Source organism: Sebastes fasciatus, chromosome 8, assembly GCF_043250625.1.
Source record: "Sebastes fasciatus isolate fSebFas1 chromosome 8, fSebFas1.pri, whole genome shotgun sequence".
In the NCBI taxonomy this organism is placed as follows: Eukaryota; Metazoa; Chordata; class Actinopteri; order Perciformes; family Sebastidae; genus Sebastes; species Sebastes fasciatus.
In genome coordinates, this window is record NC_133802.1 from 9,530,841 (window position 1) to 9,553,069 (window position 22,229).

The 22,229-nt window shown below is 38.8% G+C and overlaps 1 protein-coding gene across 1 annotated transcript; it reads right to left on the reverse strand.

Moving 5' to 3' along the window:
* Positions 1-310: 310 nt before the first annotated feature.
* hck (HCK proto-oncogene, Src family tyrosine kinase) lies at positions 311-22,229 on the reverse strand. Its single transcript, XM_074643219.1, has 13 exons — positions 21,986-22,229; positions 13,980-14,116; positions 11,801-11,834; positions 10,926-11,019; positions 10,648-10,743; positions 10,320-10,423; positions 8,778-8,924; positions 8,060-8,212; positions 7,779-7,961; positions 7,401-7,477; positions 4,464-4,617; positions 3,959-4,090; positions 311-2,668 (listed from the first exon to the last, which is right to left on the reverse strand). Exons 2-13 carry the CDS (start codon positions 14,106-14,108, stop codon positions 2,466-2,468), a joined length of 1,506 nt encoding a protein of 501 aa, XP_074499320.1. The 5' UTR covers positions 14,109-14,116; positions 21,986-22,229; the 3' UTR covers positions 311-2,465.

Below are 22,229 nucleotides of genomic sequence, written 5' to 3' on the forward strand. Positions count from 1 at the left end.
TTCATTGTTTTTATTGGATTTTTTTTGCACTGTTTGGTTAGGTTTTTCTGCACATTTTGTGTACTTCTTGTTGTTGTTTAACTTTTGTTTTATTTTTAAAATTATGTTAGTTTAGATCTTTCTTCCTTTTTTGTTATTGTTTTTTTTCTTCTCCTGGGGTTGGGGGGAGGTCCTTTGTATAAGCCTGTGGCTTCTTGACCTCTCCTGACACATTTCTTGTTTTTTTTTCATTGACTGGATTTCGTGCAGTTTTATATATGTGCAAATAAATAAATAAATAAATAAATGAAAAATAACATTTGCGAAGGGAAATGTTTCCAAAAGAATTTATTTGAACATTTTCACAACAGTTGCATTGATCCACGCATCTAACAAAATCTGCAAAGACGTTTATACTTAAAACATCAGTAACCCTATGAACACACTGTATGCAGTACTGAGCATTGATTCAATAGGCCTATCGTCACACATCTCTCAGTATATATGCGTTCCATAGAAAACTTCTCTCAGATATTGGTTCTCATAGTTCTCTCTAACTGCTGATCTTAAATATTTGAAAAATATTCCCTTTGAAATTTTGTAGAGTAAAGTAGCAGAGTAATGAGTCCTTCACTAAGAAAGTGCGTTCAAGTTATATTAATATTCAGTACCATTTGCACAAATAAATTATTTCACACACAAAAAAGAAGGCCAAAAGATGTGTAACTATGCATGCACTGCCTTTTCATTTAGTTCCCAAATACAGAACAACAGTTTATTGGGCCAAAAGGATCAACAAGCACTATCAGTTAATGCGACTTCACATTAAACTGTATTCCTGAATAATTGTATTTATTTGTGTACTATATTTACAGAGTGATTGGAATATATTATAAATGTCAAGACTGAAAGAAAAGACACAACCACTGAAAAAGGCACAATGAAGGAGTAATGCTAATTAAGCAACAGCATTATAGAAAATATCTATGGAATATAAATAGGAGACTTAAGCATACATCAGTCATACAGTATCTCGCACTTTGTAAAGCCCACAGTACTCAACCTCCTTTCACACCGTGCATTTGACAGGAGGGGAGTGGACAATGGCAGTTTTGCTTGCTGAATTGTTGACATCAACACAGTATTATCAGAGCCGAACACTGCACATAGTTCACTATATTAACATCTGTGCTTTGTGGTTATATAGCCTACCTTCCTTTGATGGATGCATAATGTGTGCTGGGGCATAACAACTAAATCCAGTCTTTTCTACGCGACTGCTTTCAGGTGGCCTTGTTTGTCTGCCGATATGGCCATATCTTTGTGCTGTGTAAAATAATATTTTGTGTGAGACATGTCATTATTATTCCATAGCATGTACTGTACAGTACGGCCTCCTGTATACTCACGTTATGTAAAACACCTTTAAAGCTGTTCCAATGTTAGGGACTGTACAAACATTATAAGAGGGGTGAGGGCTGAAAGTAGGATGGCTATTTATCTTTTCTTTTTGTTTAAGAAAAAGTGTTGTCAGAATTCTTTTTACAGCACAGTGGAGGGCCTGTTTTCCCCTCCTGAAATCTGTTTTATTTCAGCCTTCCCTTGCAAATTTGTTACCTGTCTGGCTGTTGTTCCTGTGCACCAGCAGGGCTTATACAAGAACATTTGCTATTTTCACTTAGGCTATATATGTAGAGAAGAGTCCTGCATAGGTCAAGTTTTGCAACCCACCCCTCACCTACAAAGCTCAGTAATGAAACTGACCCGTTACCTGCAATTATCTCTTGATAGATATTGATATGAATGAAATGTCAGGTCACGTGTTTGTTGTGCATAATGATTTGCAGGTTTATCTTGCAATATAGTGATCCGCTGCAAATCTGTCAGCACGTATTATGCACTGGTCACTACTATATATTTCAAGTGATTTACAAGACTGCTGCTGGTGTGCATCTAGATGATTTATGGTCACTTTTATGAAGAAATATCCAGTACAGCTGTGGTCATATTAGCTATAGCCAAGTCTGCAGAATATCATCAGACAGCGTCTCTCGTGCTGTGGCCCTGACCTAAGTATGAGGTAGGATTGTGTAGTCATAATATTGTTATAATAATAATAATTACTGTATATATTGTTCATATATTTTGTGTTCCTTAATCTCTCTTTTGTGGTTATATTACGTTAAAATGTTCTCATTCAAAGGTAGGAGGGCCCAATGAAAATATAGAAAATGTTAGAAACAGTGATGCATAGCTTCCTAAAAATATAGTATATGTATAGTGTACAGTTTCAACCCTCCTCAATAATTTTTGTACAGTCCCTTGTTACGATATTTGTGTGTGTGAATGAGAAAGAGAAAGGGAGACAGACGGAGGGAGAATGGTAAAGAGAGAGCATGTGTGTGTGTCTGCTCTGAATTGCAGAAACTGGCCTTGCTGATGAGAATGAATGAAACAAGAGAAAACATGTCTGTGGATGTTAAGTCTCATGGCTGCTGCTGATACTGGCTCTCTGTGGCTGTGTAGAAATCCTCCAGGACACTCTGCAGGTAATCAAAGGTGGGCCGTTCCTCAGGCTTGTTCTTCCAGCACTCCAGCATGATTTCATAGAGTTCGGTGGGACAGCTGTCCTGGCGCTGCATTCGGTTGCCCTTCTCCAGGTAACGGATCACTTCTGGGTTGGTCATCCCTGAAAACAAGAACACATGATTGGGTTAAGAGACTGCAGAGCCACAACCTCTTCAAAATAAATAAGAAATAGCTCACGGGGCTGGCATTCGGGGACTTTGGCTGGCATGCTCTATAGCTTTGTGGCTCTATGTATGGCAATGTTGGTCGTTTGGTCAATTGAATGAAATATCTCAACAACTGCTGGATGGATAGCCATGAGACTTTGTGCATACATTCATGGTCCTCAGAGGATGAACCCCGTCTGACTTCGGTGATCCTCTGACTTTTTCTCTAGCGCTACAATAACATTGACATTTTGTGGTTTTGAGTTAAATATCCAGACAAGTATTGGATGAATTGCCATGTAATTTGGTGATTCTCTCACTTTTCCTCTAGCGCCATCATTTAATTTGTCCAATACTTTGGTTTGGGACCAAATAGGCCTACCTGCAAAACTAATGACATCCCCATCACCATGTGTTTACTGCTAATTAGCAGATGTTAGCATGCTAAAATGCTAAATTAAGATGGTAAATATGGTGAAAATTATACCTGCTAAACATCAGCATGTTAGCATAGACATTGTGAGCATGTTAACATGTTGATGTTGACAGCATTTAGCTCACTGTGCATGCAGCTTCACAGAGCTCTGTGGTCCCCTTGCCATAATAACACTACTTTAACAGCAACGGAAGTCAGATGGTGGCTGGCGGTTTTTCACTCTGCGGCTCACGTTGCTACCACAGTTTCACAAGCGTGAAGGAGAACTACGGTGGCCTTCAGGTAACGTTAAAACGCAAAAGGCTCTCTCTAGAGCCAGTGTTTGGTTTGAATATGGCGGACTCCGTGAAGAGGACCCATCTTAAGGCTCATCTTATGGTCCTTTAGGTCATTATACATGAATGAAAACATATATAAAGTCAAAGTAAAGTATTTACGAATATTATATTCCATTTCTGCAAATAGATCCCCTGAAATGTTACACAGTTGGTCCTTTAAATGGCACAATAAGAAAACCAAAATTGGCCCTCGAAACTCACAAAGTGAGTCTTTGTGAAGTGCCCATTCTGCCTCTATCTTCAATAAAATCCAAATTCACAATCATCATCCCATTCCAACATGGCATCATCTTCCCACTTGACTACCCATCATTTTTGGAAGGCCACTTTAAACCAAGGCCAAGACAATAAATGGGCTGAGCGTAGAAATAGACAACACATTTTTGTATTAAGTGCAAGTGCGAAGTCCTTGCTCTACAGAGGCATTCTGGCAAATACTATATCAAAGTTGAAATCAGTGATCCACTTACCTGGGTAGGGTGTGCGTCCATAGCTGATAATCTCAGTCAGCAAAACGCCAAAGGACCAGACGTCAGATTTGATGGTGAAAGAGCCGTAGTTGATGGCCTCAGGGGCCGTCCATTTGATGGGGAATTTGGCTCCTGGTTACAGGGCAAAATTAAAAACCAGTCAAATTCTGAAGCAATGTTGATGACATTGTACATTAGCTGGGCCCTAATGACACTGCTGAGAAGTTTCATGCTAGTAACACATCCTCTCAAACTCTTACATTCTCTGGCTCATTCAGTATACAGAGAGTCACTCTCGTCTGCACCCCCTGCTATTTTAGTCACTTGTGTTGTAATCCGCCATCTCTCAGCTCAGCTGACACAAAGTAATTTCCCCTGTACTGATGAAACCGTGACTGCTCCCATTTCATCAGTTCTGGGGGGAATCAGTTCCCCAGTTTCTTAATCACTTCTGCTGACGACACGTATAGCTACACAACATGTGACAGTAAATATTGCGTCGTACCTTCCCGGGCCGTGTACTCGTTGTCTTCAATGATACGAGCGAGGCCAAAGTCAGCGATTTTGCACACCAAAGCCTTATTGACTAGGATGTTGGCAGCTCTCAGGTCTCTGTGGATGTAGTTCTTCTGCTCAATGTAGGCCATACCTTCTGCGGTCTAGAGACAAATAAGTCAGTTTGAAAGAATCAAAACATAGTTCCCCACAGCAACTGTCACTGGCAATGAAATTGTACAAAACATACTGAAACTTCCTTATTAAAAGCAAACACTTCCATGCTCTCAGACATACTTTACTTATAACAGACTTTTCTTTCAGTAAATAGCACTGCTGGTAATAACAGAAACAGACATTTACTATGTGTGAGGATTTATTCACATGGTTACTCTCCCTTTAGCTTCTTTGTGTCAGCACTAGATAAGATCCAATCTCTCTTACAATCTGATGAATAATTTAATATGACAAATTGTTCATGGTAGGATTTTAATCAAAACAGGCAGATCCTTCTTCCTCCTCCTTTAGTATTGTCATCATAAGCATGTTATCATGCTGACGTTAGCATTTAGCTCAATGCATCCCTGTACAGCCTCATAGAGGCTGTCGACATAGGCATGGCTGTGGACTAATTTTTTTGCCATTTTACTTTACAACTTGTATCCCCAGTTCATTAAAATAAAGTGATTAATAAAAATGGAACATCATCTTGTCACACTAACCTCCAGTAGAAACTAAATGCTCCAAAGGAGATGTGGACATTTATTTTTTATTTCCCTTTCTATAGCTATATCTATGACCCAACAAGCTTATAGTACAAACATTCAGCACCAAAGACAGAATGTAATCTATATTGCTACTTTTCTTGTTTTTATTTTAGCCTTTGCATCCCACTTTTCATCTTACTTTGTATAAATAAAATGTGGTTAAGACCCCCTCCTTCCCTCTCAACATAACAAGGAGGACATGTCGTTGGAGGACACACTCTGAGGTGTTTTGACTCTTTTACTTTTCCAAGTTCTAAAGGTCCAGTGTGTAGGATCTAGGGGGATCTATTAGCAGAAATGGAATATGATATTTAAAACTATGTTTTCATTAGTGTATTATCACCTGAAAGTAGCCTAGAATGGACTAACCAAACACTGGCGGGCCCTTCGCGTTTTCACGTTGAAGTGGCAACTTGAATTTGGTGGCGTGAATGCACCTGAAGGCCACCGTCGGTTCTACTTATTCGCCAACATGGCATACATTTTCACTGTTATACTGATGACACGTAACTCTACATACACACCAAGCCCTCGGACACTCTAACACCGTCCAACCTGACAGACTGTTTAATTTATATTAATGCTTGGAGGACCTGTAATTACCTCAGACTTAATCAGGATAAATCAGAGGCTATCCTCATTGCCTCCCTAGCCATACTTTGCAAAGTGTCCCATCTAAATTGGTCCATCCCTGGTTTTATTACATCCTCTGTTGCTGTGGTCAAAAACCTTGGCGTGACTTTAGACTCCAACCTCTTGACACACATATCAAAAACATCACCAAAGCGGTCTTCTTCCACCTTAAGAACATCTCCAGACTACACACGTCTCTCTCCCACTCTGTTGCAGAGACTCTGATTCACATCTTTATTACATCCCGACTAGATTATTGTAATGCCCTTCTCCTTGGTGTATCCACTCGGGGGTTAAAGAGACTACAATATGTCCACAATTCAGCTGCAAGAGTTCTCCGCCACATGCGGTCTTGGGAGCACATCACCCAGACCCTTCAGCAACTACACTGGTTCCAAGTTAAAGACCACATTTGTATTAAAGTATTTCTCCTTGTCTATAAATCTCTCCATGCCTATCCAATCTTCTCCATCCATACAAACTCACTCGCTCAGTACGTTCCTCTGATGCCCATCTACTCTCCACTTCCCCCTCCAGGTGCTTCATAATGTTGCTCATTATTAATGTATTAATTTATCTGTTTATATATTTCATTACTATTGTTGTTGTTGTTTGTTATTTTATTTTATTTATTCATTTATTTTTGTACATTTTCTTTCCACTGTCATCTTTTATTATGCATTTGATAGTCTATTTGTAAAGTGTCCTTGGGTGACATGAAAGGCACTTATAAATGAAATGTATTATAATTATAATAATTACTACTATTATTATTATTATTATTATTATTATTATTATTATTATTATTATTATTATTATTATTATACATGCTTGGAAAGGGATGGGTGAAGGGGGGAAGGCGGTTAGTCAGTTGGCTGCAATCTGCAATCTCACTGCTAGATGCCACTAAATCCCACACACTAGTCCTTTAAGATAAACCTCTTCTTATCAGGACTATTACATTTATAGGTTTAAAACACGCACGAACAGTAGGCACATATGGGCGTGTCTACATCTGCAGCTCTAAACTGCTGCTGTTACTTTCAGGCTGGACCAGAAAGTCTGAAAGCCCAGGTGTGCTATGGCTCTGCAGCTGGATCATATTGGCTGGGTGTAGTTTGAAGTGCTTCACATCACCGTGTTTCCTTATTCAGTGTTCCATCTATTTTTCCGCATTATTTCACCCTGGATAAAGTGTCAGTATTTTTCTTCTCCAGTCAGGTGTACAGTAACAAAGATATTGTTTCACCAATAGCCCCCCACTGTCAAAAAACTGTATATTATGTTGCATAATTACACAATTCTTATTCTAAATGTTCCAAAGTAGATATTGAATAATATAATTCACTTTAAAGTTACACAATCCCTGAAAAGAGCAATAGACTACCGAACTCAAGAAACAGCCTGTCTACTATGTATCGCAGACAAACAAAGCATTCGTTGATATAAAACACAAAACAACAAAAAAAATAACAGAGGATCTAGTCTGGCAAGCTGCTGTGTGTAGAATGGAGGATGGATACTAAATGTGACTGAATGACTCTCACCTGGGCAGAGAAGTCGATGAGCTTCGGGAGCTGTACACGGTTTCCCTCATCACTCTTTATGAAGTCCAATAAACTACCTGTGGGCACACACACAAACACATGCATGCAAACAAACGCATTTGCTACATGTAAAGCTCAATTTGCCAGACACATCCTCACCATAAGCAAATGGTGTGCGACGTGGTAGTGCAATAAAAAACTATATGTATCCTTTACAATCATATACTGACAAAGGTTCAACCAATATTTGATGTTGTAAATTAATATAAATTCCATGTCCACTGCTAATATTAGGGAGCTCTAAGTCATGCAACTGTTTATCCATTACTTTTAATGAACAATTTGAAGAGTTTATTCATAACATGCACACACACACACCTTTCTCCATGAACTCTGTGATGATATAGATCGGCTCCTCCTTAGTGACTACAGCATTGAGTCGGACCAGTTTGTCGTGCTGCAGAGTCTTCATCAGGTTGGCTTCGCCCATGAATGCTTCCACTGACATGGTGCCAGGCTTCATGGTCTTCACTGCTACTTTGGTGTGCTTATTGTATGTAGCTTAAAGCAAAAACAAGAATTAGAATTAGAAAAATCAATTGCTAGCTTCCCATCTCCATCAACAACTGGATTGTAAAAATGATTCAGATCTAACTCACCCAGCCAGACTTCTCCAAACTGGCCGGCACCGAGCTTCTTTTCCAGTTTGAGTGATGATCTGGGGATTTCCCAGGCGTCTTTCTCCCATGGTTTGTCAGGTTTTGGGCTCAAGCACGGGCTGGTCAGGACTTGGCAGAGGCCATCTCCCTGCTCTGGAATAAACAGAAAAAAATATTTCATGATTTAATTTTTTTTAAATGTATTTATGTCTCGTAGATTTGTATGAAATGTTTTTACACAATGAAAATCAGTAATATGTTATGGTCTTATTTTCAGTGAAAATTATCTAAATTATAAAAAAATATATATATAATTTCACATAAAACTAAAAACACTTTCGTGCTGATGCTAATACTAATTGAAGATCAATACAATCTATCACTTTAATACAGTAATAACCCTGATGTTTCACATAGATTGAGGTATTAAGTCGGCCAGTAGAGTGTGCTGTGTGCATCACTATAAGCATCACGTTTAGTGGTGACACACAGACTGAACTGAAGTTTCTCTTTTCTGAGGCCATTAAATGAGAAACATTATCAGAAAAGTAACCCCTGAGGATTTCTGAGGATTTCTCATTTGCTCCTTACATCGTCATTTTAACGGCAACAGCGACTACTCAACTGACTACTAAAACACACAGCTGTGAGGAGGTCAAATCATTCAGTGACAAAACCGCCTGGATACAAGTGTGAACTCTGACAGTGGTGAACTCACTTTTGTAATGGATGACCAGCTCCTGCAGGGTGGTGAAGGTGTTGCGTGGGGAGATGTAGAATCCTCCGTTGTCCAGCGTGCGGATCTTATAATGTTTCACTGTGTCACCGGATGGATCACCGTCCCTGACAGACAGGGAGTAGCTGCCTGTGGTAAAAGAGAAAGACAACAGTATAGTTACCATGTGACCCAGAGGGGATTTTGATACCAATATTTTTTTCCGCTGATACTAGCTTATATTTTGGGATAATTCCGCATTTTAAAATTTTTTATTATTTTTGCATGTCAGTACATCCTGAAGATGTACTGACATGCAAAAAAAGAAGATATTATTCTTGTGAGGGTAGAAAAGCCACCATGCGACACTTAAAGGGGCGCTCCAGTGATTAGTATTAGCACTTCCATAAATTTAGGGAACTCACAAAAGACAGATTAAAAAAAGAATAATCAAAATCAAAGCAACAGAGGCTAAGATATCCTGACTTTTAGTCTCTATTATGGGTCAAGCTCCAAAAACATACTGCAACTCAATAGCATCTTTCATCCCTTTTAAATGCCCACTTCTTTTGAACCTCACACCTCCAGTTTGTCATGCAGACTTTCTGTTAAAAGTTGGGTAGTGCTCCTCATGACGAGTAAGCTGAACTTTTGTGTAAATTTGGTGTCTTTTTAACTACTCATTCAGTTTATAGAATTCTGCATGTATTCATTATTAAGGAAATAATAAAAAACCTTGGGGCAGTGGAAACACGCTGTGAACGCAACATTGACAACCTAATATCACTGTTTTAAGTTGATATGGCTGACATGTTTGCCAACAACTGCCTATTTACACATCCGCTGAGCAACATTAGCATTCATTCAGTCGTGTGTCTCGCAAACTGACAGATGTAAGTCCAATATTAACTCTAATTCTTGCTCTGGTTTGGTTTCCAACAACCCCTGAAGGGGTTTATCAGACTTTTCTTTTTCTTTTTTTTTTGCTGAAAATAGCTGAGTCTGGGAAATACACATAAGAGCAGTGAAAGCGAACCAAAACAAGATGTGGGCCAAAAAACACAAAACAGTGAGTTAATAGATGCTAAAAAGCTCTGACAGCTGAAGAGAACTGCAGAGTCGGGATTTAGTTTCTGTGGATTCGTCGCTACGAGCGGCCCTATTCCCATTACACATAGTCATCTCTTCAGTGGTTACTATAAAAATATGAATAATAGCAGCTTTAATGGCCATTTTTTAACATTAAAGTCATTAATATGTTAACCTATGTATGTTGTAGGCTGCCTGCTCTTTGTAACAAAGATGTGCTACAGGACTTTACTTGTTTGTATTGTACTGTGCACTTCATGCATTTACAGTGGCTTAAAATGTGCAAGGTACAAGAAATACAATTAAGTTAATTTATACTTATTTGTTAAAAACACATTTTTCTGCAGTAACTGCCAAGATCAAATTGCTTGATTTGTCTTTTTTTTTTTTTTTTCGTCAATAATTTCTCATTAAGACTTCTTCAGACTGCTCCACTAAAGGACAAATAAGACTCACCCTTGGTGGTCTCACTGTCTCGGATCATGTAGGATCCCGTTTTGTTCCCGGGGGCCAGCAGCTGCCTCTCAGCATCTTTCCTGCTCACGCCCTTAAAGAACCACCTCAACAACAGGAAACAGATCAGTTAGTACAGAAACCTCTTAACGGCTCTTCCTGTGCAAGCCTTCATTTTAACATTCATGCTGTGTACTTTGATAATAATAATAATAATAATAATAATACTATTACAATTATGTCAAAGTCATATTCATAGACAAACAGTTCTCATCAGTGAGATACTGATGCATAATATGAATGTGTTTTCAATGTGAGTACTCTCACTTACTCCTCTGCCTCCAGAGTATCTTTGGCCACATAATTACTGGGGATGAAGCCTTCCTGACCTGTACTGATTAACTTAGCTCTCCACCACTCCCCCGATCTGCAGAGACAGAGAGAAACACAAAGACACACAACAAGTGTGACTATTATCTTGTCAACAAAGATATGACAAACCACACGCTTCACAAGTCCAAAAAACTACATTTTGAACACACAATTATTCATTGTCATTCTTATATCTGTAACAACAAAGAATAAATTATGTTACTGTTGTATACTTACTCCGCTAAGATTCTGAGCTTATCCCCCTTCTTGAAGCCGAGGTCACCATCATGAATGGCCTCATAGTCGTAGAGTGCCATGGCAATACTATCTCCTATACAGCAGCATGGCCAGAAAAAGAAGGAAAAACAGGAGTTGGTACATTGTGGTGTTGATATGCAATGTAAAATATGTCCCTTTTGCATTGTCATGTGAAAGCTGCAAGCATGTTTACTCTCTGAAGAATGATGGCCTGAGGACACATCTTTGTGCTTGTAAAACAACAAAAAACACTGGATGAAATTTATGGAGCTTGAAACCAAGCCTGTGTTTTCCTGGCTCGTGAAGAGTTGACATTTCGAAGGAATTTTTTCGTGAGGTTTTCACCCAACATCGCTGATATGTGAGAGTGTGTATGAGAGAGGAAGACAGTGCACATGACTGAGTATGTGTGCATGTTGTTTTTTTTAGTGGACACACTGCATTTAGGTCTGAACCACATCTATCTTGGGTTCCCCGTACTTTGAGTATGTAACTGACTTCCTGGTAGGCGTGTTAATAATAGCAGTAGGGCTGCTCTTCAGTGCACTGGAGGCCTGTGCGGTGACGCAGTGAGAGGGGCTATCGCTCTGAGCCAACACACTCTCTCCTTCCTCTCGCTTATATGTTGTGTTGAGCTTCGGACAGAGTTGTTTTTTTTGCATCTAGATGACGCTGTTTAAAGCCTTGTTGGCAGGTTCTTTGGTGGTGTTGACAGTACAAGTTGGGAGGTTAGAAATAAACCTGCAATTGACTGAGCTCAGTGGTTCATCAGTGGTTGACTTTAATATAAGATACAAAATCAAGTACAGGTGCTTAAGGGTTGCAATACATACTGTGTAAAGATTGTGACTCACCGTCTGAAGAGTTTCCATTGGATGGCACCTTGCTCTGTAGAGAGAAAGACAGAGACATACTGTATGGTGGTATAGGGCAAAGAGAAGATCTGTCAAATATTCATTCCACCCACGCCATAACGCCGAGCTTCACCACGGGTCTTCAGAAACCTACGGGTGACGTCATGGAGACTACGTCCATATTTTATACAGTCTGTGCTGAGCAGGTAGCGTGCAGTGGATTTTTTTAAAGCTTTTTCACTTCAGACAACCTGACTGATGCTGCTGGAAATGACACCGATGAGAGCCGTGAGAGTGAACCAAAACATTAAAGTTGCAGGCCATGAAAACAAAACAATTAGCTGAAAGACGCTAAATAAAACATTGTAAAGATGCAGTGTTGGGTGACAATTTTCTGCTGGTTTGTCCTACTGCGAGCAATTCCTTTCACATTACAGGTATTATTTCCTTTACATTGTTAATATAGAAATATTGATAAATAATCTTAACTGAGTATCTGACATGTGTATCAGTTGATTCAACACTTTGTATATGACGTGCAGTAGAAAAAAATAAAGTGCAGAATCGTGAGAAAGCAGGACTGTCCTTCACTGTCTCGAAATATTACTTACCACATTAAAGCAAATCAGGATTATAATCAATTTATCCCTCAAGTTATGACCATAATTCTGCTAGAATAAAACCATTGCGCAGAAAACAAACATTTGTAAGGGATTCTTTGTCTTATCAACTTCAAAAATCAGGATGTTCAGGGTGCAGTTATCTTTTCCACATTGTGCAACGTTAGTACAAAAGTATAATGAGCTGAGCTGTGCAGAGACCAGACAGTCAGACAGACCATCTGTAAATTTAGACATCTGAGAGATAATACAATACAGTATGTGTGGATTGGTAGAAGTTTCAGGTGTCCTTTATTACTCAAGTTTTGATCGTACATCTCCTGTCTGAGCGCTCTGGTTCTGCTTCTGTCACTTCCTCTTTCTTCATTGAGGGTGAAAGAGATGTTACAGTCAGCACACAGGAAGCAGTAGCCAGAGGAACCACACTTAACACGCAGCAGCTCATGTCACAGATCAAAGTCTGACCAGTATGCAAACAAGTCACGGAAACATGTTCCGAGTATCAATCTTCTCTGATAGGCACAAGAAAACTGTCTACTCTCACTGCTGGAAGTAACCAATGAAACAGTGTTTTCTTTTCTCTTTTTTAGTTTTTGTTGACCTCGTCATATTTTCACTGCTTCTGCAACTGACACCATTAATCTTCCTCATTCTTTTTTTAAAGCAGGGGCACTTCTGCAGGTGTGTGTGCCCATTTTTATTTGCAAAAAAGTTCATAAACATGTTTTGGTCGGATTTTAAGTGGCTAAAGATCTAAAGTACATTTACTCAAATACTGTACCTAAATACAATATTTCCATTTGATGCAATTTTACTCCACTACATTTATTTGCCAGCTATAGTTACTAGGTACTTTTCAGATCAACCTTTTTAGCTTGTGACCCCACAAAAAATGCAGTGTCTTGTGTCATTTGCAACCCACTCGCCAGAATTTTTTTTTGGCATTGTACGTTTCTGCAAACCACAGATATGTTGGATGTCAACGTTTCTGAACCAAAACATTTTATGAATTTGTTTCATACCAGCCTCATATCACGCTTGCAGAAACGCACAATGACACCTAACGTTAACGTTTTAAAGCGATTGGTGAGGTTTAGGCAACAAAACTACTTGGTTAACGTAAGAAACAATATCATGGTTTGTGTTAAAATAATAACGAATCAATGAAGCGTAACAACATCACGTAACAACTGTAACAACGTAACTACTGTGTAAGTGATAATGTACAGCGGGCCTGGCACTGCCGCTTATTTCACATATTGTATTTGTATTGTTTTGTATTTGTATTTGTATATGTTTTTATGTATTTTTTATTACTTAATTTAAGGATTTTTACTTGTAATAGAGTATTTTTACAATGTTGTATTGGTACTTTAAGGTATCTGAATATGTCCACCAACATGACATGTCACAGTCAGTTGTAGAAGTTGTATTAGAATAGGACATTTTTGAGGAAATGATTACTTCTCTATGCAACCTTTTATATATGTTACGTTGTTACTTGCATGTGATGAACACCGACTGGTTACTTTTCTCAGATTCACAACATTACTGCTTACAGCTTTGCTCCCGGAGTTTCCTATGGTGGGGTCTTTGACATAATGGGCCGCCTGTGCCCGGCTCTGCGAGTCGTCGCTCGTCCCTTTGCCGAGAGGCTCCTGCTCCTTCTTTGAGCCCACACAGCCCATGGTGCTTTCTGCAAGAGGACAACAGAGGAGAAACAGCAGGACATGAAGGATGTGGATACCAGCAGAAAAACGCAATGGGGATGAAAAATGTAATAGCCAGGCCCAGTTCTCCCTAACCTATATTGACTTGATATGTATCTGTATTATTCAGAAAACAGTGGCAGTCACACCCATTTAGGACTGAACATATGCTGAGTATGCAGTATAAGATATGGGATTTTATGTAAAACAAATAGATTTTATGAAATATATTTTTGTCTCATAAATCATTTGTCATTTTCACGTGTTTGTCACACAAACATTGATGTAATTCTGGCGCACATCCTGAACTTAAGGCTGGGGTGGTAAGGTGCACAAAAAAACAACATCCAAGATAAAAGCATAAACAGGTTAATACATGAACAATTAAACTATTAAATGACCTTTGAATACGACAAGGGGAACTACAGTAAGCTGGTCAATTATTATGTGACAAACAATGCTAGGAGTGAATATAAAACTAGTCCCTTCCTTACTGTAGATATTATGAATCATTCATGCACTGTATGTGGCATCTGCTGTTGGCAATACTTAATTCTGGTGATATTGCAAAACCCATCACAGATCAATAATGAGGTATTGAAGTCATTGTCTTACCAAATAGCTTTGCTTGAGAGATAGAATAATTTGTATTTTTAACAAAACTGACGAATACAGTACTGCACAAAGTAAGATATTGTGGACTGTGTTTAACTTGCTACAAAAACTGTATGTCAAAGGTAAATATCAGTCAAAATGTGTTTCCAAGGTTAAAGGTTATGATATCAGCATTAATATATCATCATCAACTATTGTCTATGTAAAGATAAAGAGGAGTAATGTCTACCTGAGCAGAGAATGAAGTATCTCTCCCTCTGTGTGTGTGTTGTAATCAGAGCCCGGCCAGCTGTGCGTGCATGTGGTGGTTCAGCCCGGTCTCACCAAATGACGTATGAACGGCCAAATATTTTGTAAGTAATTTTGTGTGCAATCACAAAGCCTTTGTTGCTTTTGCTGTGTCATGTGTACACTAAGTAGTCGGTACTGACTGTAATGTATACACACATGCCAGTGAATATGTTACGCTCAGAGATAGTGACGTAGAATTAAAAGTGAGAAAGTCAGTTTATGGCGGGCGGAGAGGGAGGTGGATGGGTCCAACAAACACAGAACTTTCAACAAGGAGACCACTGTTTGTGTCCCAGTGTTGTTGAGTTATTTTGAAGTTACGTTAATGATGTTTGTGACGTGTTTTCCGTACTTATGTCATGTTGTTTACATACGTTTGTACCTTGCCTTGTCTGACACTACTTTTTTTGTCTTGCAAAGTCATGTTTTAAATTGACAAACATATGTGTGATTCATGGCACAATTCAAACGGAATAAAAAAAAAAAAAAAAAAAAAAAAAAAATATATATATATATATATATATATATATATATACAGTATATATAAATGTATATACAGTATATGTCTCTCGCTGTTGACTACCGTTCATATTTTTTCCAAAATAAGGACCAATAATATTTCTTTAGCCCATAAATTTAATAATCCACATTATATTTACTCATATTAATATATGAGACACATTAATATCATGTATTACATGATATTAATGTGTTTTTTTCTGTTTCTGAAATTTAAAACTTATGTTTGCTTGCATTGGACAAACAATTTAAGGACTGTGAAAACAAGATGTTTTTTTCTCATCTTGGATATGCAACCACTCGTAAAATGTTCTCTTTACTAAGAGAAGAGCAAAAATAAAAAGACATTGGTGAATCCCAGAAATCAATGGGTACTAACAAAATAAGAACAAATCGTAGATACAAATAGAAATAAGAGGAACTTTGTTCTTATATTGCTTTCTTCGTAAATGGGTGGTGAATGTGTGAAAATGGATTATCACATGACGTTGTTAGATATTCTTCACTACAGTACAGGGGGAAGACTCAGAAGACTTAGAGTCAGCTTACTGGATGACTTTTTACTGATGTTGGCCACCTGCAATACTGTTTTGCTTCTTATTTTTTTATTAAGATCTTATGAACACTGCAAGGTCTTTCTATCTACGGTGGCAACACAAATATTTCCACACAAGCCCCTTTACTCATCAGTAACATCTAGGGAATGCTTTGTTTTCTCCTTGTATCACACTGTATCTGATGTATGTATCTACATGCAAATGTTAATGCAGTTATCTGGAACAAGGTTTAACAGGAGCGAGAACAAAGAGGGAGTCTGTGATGGCAGATAGAAGCTGTGTTTTATAACACATGTTGGCTCACATACACAGATGGAGAGAGTTACTCTGTGTAGCTCGTCTCTCTTCGGCTCATAGGAGCATGATTATTGCACTGAGGGAAGGAAGTAATATTTATCATAAACAGCAGAGCCCTTTAACATGCAAACAGATCTCCTATGATTGTAAAGGTCACATGTCACCACAGAATGACCAAAATCACCACAAGAGAAGACACTGATGTCCTCAGTATAGCTACATTTAGAATTACAAGCGACAGGAAATACACCAACACTAACAAAAGTTAAAATGTTTCTGCATGTCTCTCTTGACCTGTTCTGTAATCATTACCATACTGGCCTGCTGCCACTCATACTGTGGTAAGCAATGGAAAATGTTTCATTTGAACATTCAGGAAGTTCCGGTGTTCTTGAGGTCAGAATTAGTGGCGTTAACGCATTTGCTTCCTTTTTTTTTCTCTCTCTGTTCCAACTCTTGTTCCTCTTTAGATGTCTAATTGCAGGCGGGTCGGGCTTACGAGTATCGAACAGACGCAGCTCCCCGTCATGTTTTTACTGATACAAAATGGAGGTCTGCATTAGGCTGGTGGTAACACACTGCCCTAGTTTAGCTGTGTAACAAATGCAGCTGTCATTGATTCATCTCAGTCCGTGAGTAAAGCAGCTACAATTAAGGAAACCAACACTTTGACATACTGTATGCCTGAATGAAAATCTGAATCGACTCAACTGGCAGCTCTTAGGGGATGCGAACTGGACAAAAAATGTTTCATCAAACTTTCAGGTGTCAGTGAGATCCATTGGGAGACCAGCAAAGCATGAAGGAAGATGAAAACTTACTGCGGACTGGGATGTTCGGCATTGCTGTGGGTGTGGGTGTTTATCCTTCACATAACTCAAGAACCGTTCATCCGATTTACTTCACACTTGGTGGGGACCGAAGGACGTGCAATGTCAAAGTTGGTGCAATTTGGAGGCCCACTACGTTCTATATTATTAGTCCCAAATATTAATATCAGTATTTACATGAAACAATCCAGTATCGCAGGCTATAAGATGTGCTCAAACACTGAGATTGGGCTAATGTAACGGTAGACCTTGACACTATAAAAGGACATTATTAACTCTACTCCTCATCCATCATAATGGATTGCAGAGGATGATTCACTAGATGACACCTCCTCTCATCAAAGATCCAACTGTGTCACTGACTGGAAAAACACAATATTAAAGGAATCGTTTGTCATTTTGAGAAATGCATTTATTTGCTTTCCTTAGAGTTAGATGAGAATATTTACACCATTGTCATGTTGGTATGTATGCAAAGTATGAAGCTAGAGCCAGCAGATACTGTATGCAAAAACTTAGGGGGAAACAGCTAGCTTAGCTCTGTTCAAAGGTAAGAAAATCCAACTACCAGAATTCCTAAAGCTCACTAACAAACATATCACATTTTGTCAATACTACAGGAAATCACTGCTCCCAGAAAGAAAGACTTTCCGCCCGCAACTCCCAGAAACACAACAAGTGATAATTTCTACAGGCTAGGCTAGGCTGTTTCCCCCTGCTTAAAAAAAATCATGATAAAATGACTCTAGCTTCATATTTAGCGTACAGACATGAGAGTGGCATCAATCTTGTCATCTCAACTCGCGGGAGGAAAGGGAATTAGTGTTTCCCCAAAATGTCAAATGTCACAGTTCAGTCGAGAGCGAACAACTTCCTTAACGACAAATATGCCGATCATGTCTGTATGATTTTGCTGAACATTATGTCACAGTGAAGTTGAACTTTGAGCTTTTGGATATAAAAATGCCATCTAGGGATATTAATTTTCCGATAACCGACCCTCGTTAACCGATTATTAACCATTAACCGACAAGATTAGTGCGTCTCATGCAGCGGTGCGCCAGCTGCAGTGTATGAGCACAACAGACAACTGAGTCCCTAGTTCACCCGTCCACTCGGGAAGAAAGCAAATAAGCTTATGTCCCAAAATGCTGAACTATTGCTTTAATGGTCCAGTGTGAAGGATTTAGTGGCATCTAGTGGTGAGGTTGCAGATCGGAGAACTACGGTGGCCTTTAGGTAACGTAAAAAACGTGAAAGTCTCTCTCTAGAGCCAGTGTTTGGTTTGTTCGTTCTGGGCTACTGTAGGAACATGGAGGAGCAACATGAAGAGGACCCGTTCCCTATGTAGATATGAAGGGCTCATTCTAAGCTAACGAAAACACAACGATTCTTAGATTCAGGTGATTATACACTACTGAAAACATAGTTATGAATATTATATTCCATTTCTGCTAATAGATCCCCTGAAATACTATACACTATTCAGTTCAATTAAGTAGCATTCAATAATCTGATTGCAGAGGGGATAAACGATTTAGAATAGCGGTTAGTTTTACAAACCGGTAAACCATGACGACATCCTGACGGCAACAGAAAAAAAATTCACTTGAAAGCACATGACCAGAAGATGATAAATATACATTCCGCCTTACGGAGGATCTGCTGCTTACAAAGGGAATTCAAATCTCTCTGTTTCACACCAATAATCTTAGAACAGATTTTAACAATACTGTTGAGACTGTTTCTGTCTTTAACTGAGAAGCTGTGAAACCAACAGATAAAAGAAAAACAAAGGAGACTCTCAATGGAAGACTTTCAGGAATTCAGTTTCCGTAAGAGATGAATTCTCTCTTGCCCCCTCTTTACTACACCTGTAAAGTGAGACTTTGCAACTTTTTCTCACGGAACTTGTGTAGGCCACAAATTGTAATGTTGCCTTAAATTCCAAAGATTCTCTTGTGTGAGCTGCTTTAAAGACACCTTTTTGTTTATCAGTCACATGCCAGATTGTATATAACAGGAACAAGTTGAAAAAGAGTAATAAAGTCAGCAAACGTAATGCCAGTTACACAGAATCCATCTAAAGTTGGCTAACATTATGGCTGCCATAAGCCAACTTTTCATTTGAAAGAGGAAGAATGTTTTCTTTTATGCTTCACAAGTTACATCGATTTAAAATGGGCGCAGTACTATTCAAGAGAACTGGTAATGTACAGCACTTCTAGTCAACAGCATTGAAAACAGGGCATATCACCACAGCACCTTTTTTTAGAACAGCAGTGCAGCCTTGGCCTCTATATTATCAAAGTGATAGGTAACCCATATAACTAATTTATTTTGATAATATAGAATTTTGAGAAGGTATAACAGGAAGAGTGATTCTGTGCTGTGGTGGAAAGTCCCGCGATCAACTTCTTGATCACAAGCTCAAATTGCAACCAATCATATTATAAAAAAATATGCGGACTATACAGAATTTACATGTCATGACTGTTAGCCCAAACAGTACATCTCCAAAGCACTAATAAAAATATAATGTCGCTGAGCTGTCCCTTCTATCATACTGTAACTCTATGGTTAGCGTTGGTATAAAGGCCCAGTTCATAATTATCAAATGATATCATACCATGCAAATAAGTACCACTGCAAAGCCATAAATCTAACAAGTGTGCATTGATACGTTGTTAATTTGAGCACAACACACAAACACACACTTCAACATTATAAATATCCTGGTTATAAAAGGTGCACACACCCTGTCCATCTGCAGGACCCTGTACCTGTCCGAGCAGTGAGCAGGTACCCGGCCAGTTCCACTCAACGCCACGGTTACACTATTAAAGGAGTATTATCCTATCACCAAACTCGTTTGAAACATAAGAGCCAAGAATCTCTCAACGGACAGAAGACAGGAATAATTCATGTGTATTCTGTTATGAGGAGTGATTTTTTTATTTTATTTTTTTTACACAGATGTAAATTGTGTGGGCTGTGAAAGGCTGCCAGGCTGTTTGGGACTGCCTCAGGCCATAACAACATCACCTGGCAGCCTGGCACGCAACCAGCAGGACATTAGACTGATATAAGGAAAGAAAGAAAGAAAGAAAGAAAGAAAGAAAGAAAGAAAGAAAGAAAGAAAGCAGAGCTCCTCTCAGCCCCAAGGCTCTACTTGTCACAATGTTATTAAGTAACTTATCAACGGGAAAGGACAGACGACTCTGGACGGCAGGGTGTCTCCTTCTCAGCATGCTCAAATGTTTTCCTTACATGTACTGCATGACATGATTGCATTAGACTTCATGGACAGTCCTGTTGGACCGAATCTGAGCTACTGCACCATTTGTGTATCTAAATGCTTCTGTATGTTGCTGTTGCCACCACCAACAAGATCCAGCTTACTTGACAGATAGCCGATATATAAAAGCTGAGACTGATATATTGTACAATCTATATACTTTGTGACATGAGTATAACTATTTCATACATTTTATATAAGAGCACAGTATATGTTCTACTTACCTGACCATGATCAGGTAAGATCAGAGCTGAAACAATGAATTTGGTCGACAGAAAATTAATCTGCAACTACTTTGATAATTGATTTGTCATTGATATCAATCATCAAGCAAAATTGACCCAAATTCTCCGGTTCCAGCTTCTCAAAGTGTTAGGATTTACTCTGCGGGCCACCATGGGCCCTCGGAAATTTTGATGGGCGCATTTGATAGACCAAACAATTAACTTACAGTATGTTCATATTCTTTTTGTTGTACATATTGGACCATACGCTATATTATTTTTAGAGTTCTGTTTTTCATAAAGGAAGTTGGTTTTGTCGCTAAACCCCCCACCCAAAAAAACGAATTCTGCTTCTCTGTCAAAGCAAGACACATTCAAGCAACCAACCATGGAAGTTGTGTCATATTTGAAAAAATTGGGGTTACGATAACCCTTTTACTTTTCCGGTTATAACATTGGGGGAAAAACAGACTAATGTGGGTGCTGGATGGGGAATTTAACAGTGGTCACCAGTATGATGTAATACTGGCATTTCTGCATAACACTAATGTTTCACGCACAAAGAGGGTCTCTGTAAGATTCCCCTGGGGTTAAAGCAATTCTCTTTAAGGGGATGCACAAACACAAACACATTGATGTATATTTGCAGTATATATGTTGTATACATTTTAGGGGCTGTCTATAATTATAACATTGAACATCTAAAATGAAAGTTAATGTATACTGGAAGTAACACAGAACTGAAACTACATGGTTTCTGGTTAGGTCGAGATGGACAGTCTAAAAATAACTCTCTCTCTCTGTCTCTCTCTCTCTCACACACACACACACACACACACACACACACACACAAACACAGTTGCACAAAGCCCTAAATTAAGTTGTGGGAAATACTTCTTGAGACTCCTCACTTCATAGAATGCATAATAAAGTGGTGACAACACTGTAATCAACTTTAAATCCAAATTCTTCTACATATATTATCTGTGTACAGTGACTTCTGTTAGCTGGTGGTTGTTTCAACTCAAAGACAATGAAGTTCCTCTTTTTTTGGAAACTGTCTGAGCATCCTTGTGGTAAAAGTGCATGTCTTCATTTTGTCGATCATAAACGCACAACTTTCTCATTTTTGTCTAACTATCATTTTGCTCTTCTAGTCATCCCTCAGACAGCAGCTACTCCCTTTCTACACAAACAAGCAAACACAGATCAAGAGGGCACTTACCGGGCGCTTCAACCAATCACTTCGACTCTTATTTCTGCGGATGTATGTATATTTGCTCTTCTAGATTCGGATAACCGTGTGGAGAATATTCCTCATTTCATTCTGGTAGGTTCCATCTCCTTTTACAGTTGTTTTCTTTGTGTTAGTCTGAGGATGCGGACGGTCGACAGAGCGCAGCGGACTGGGTTTGTTGTACAAGGAAGTTTGAGCTGTGAACTGAGTTGATGGAAAGAGGAACAAGCTC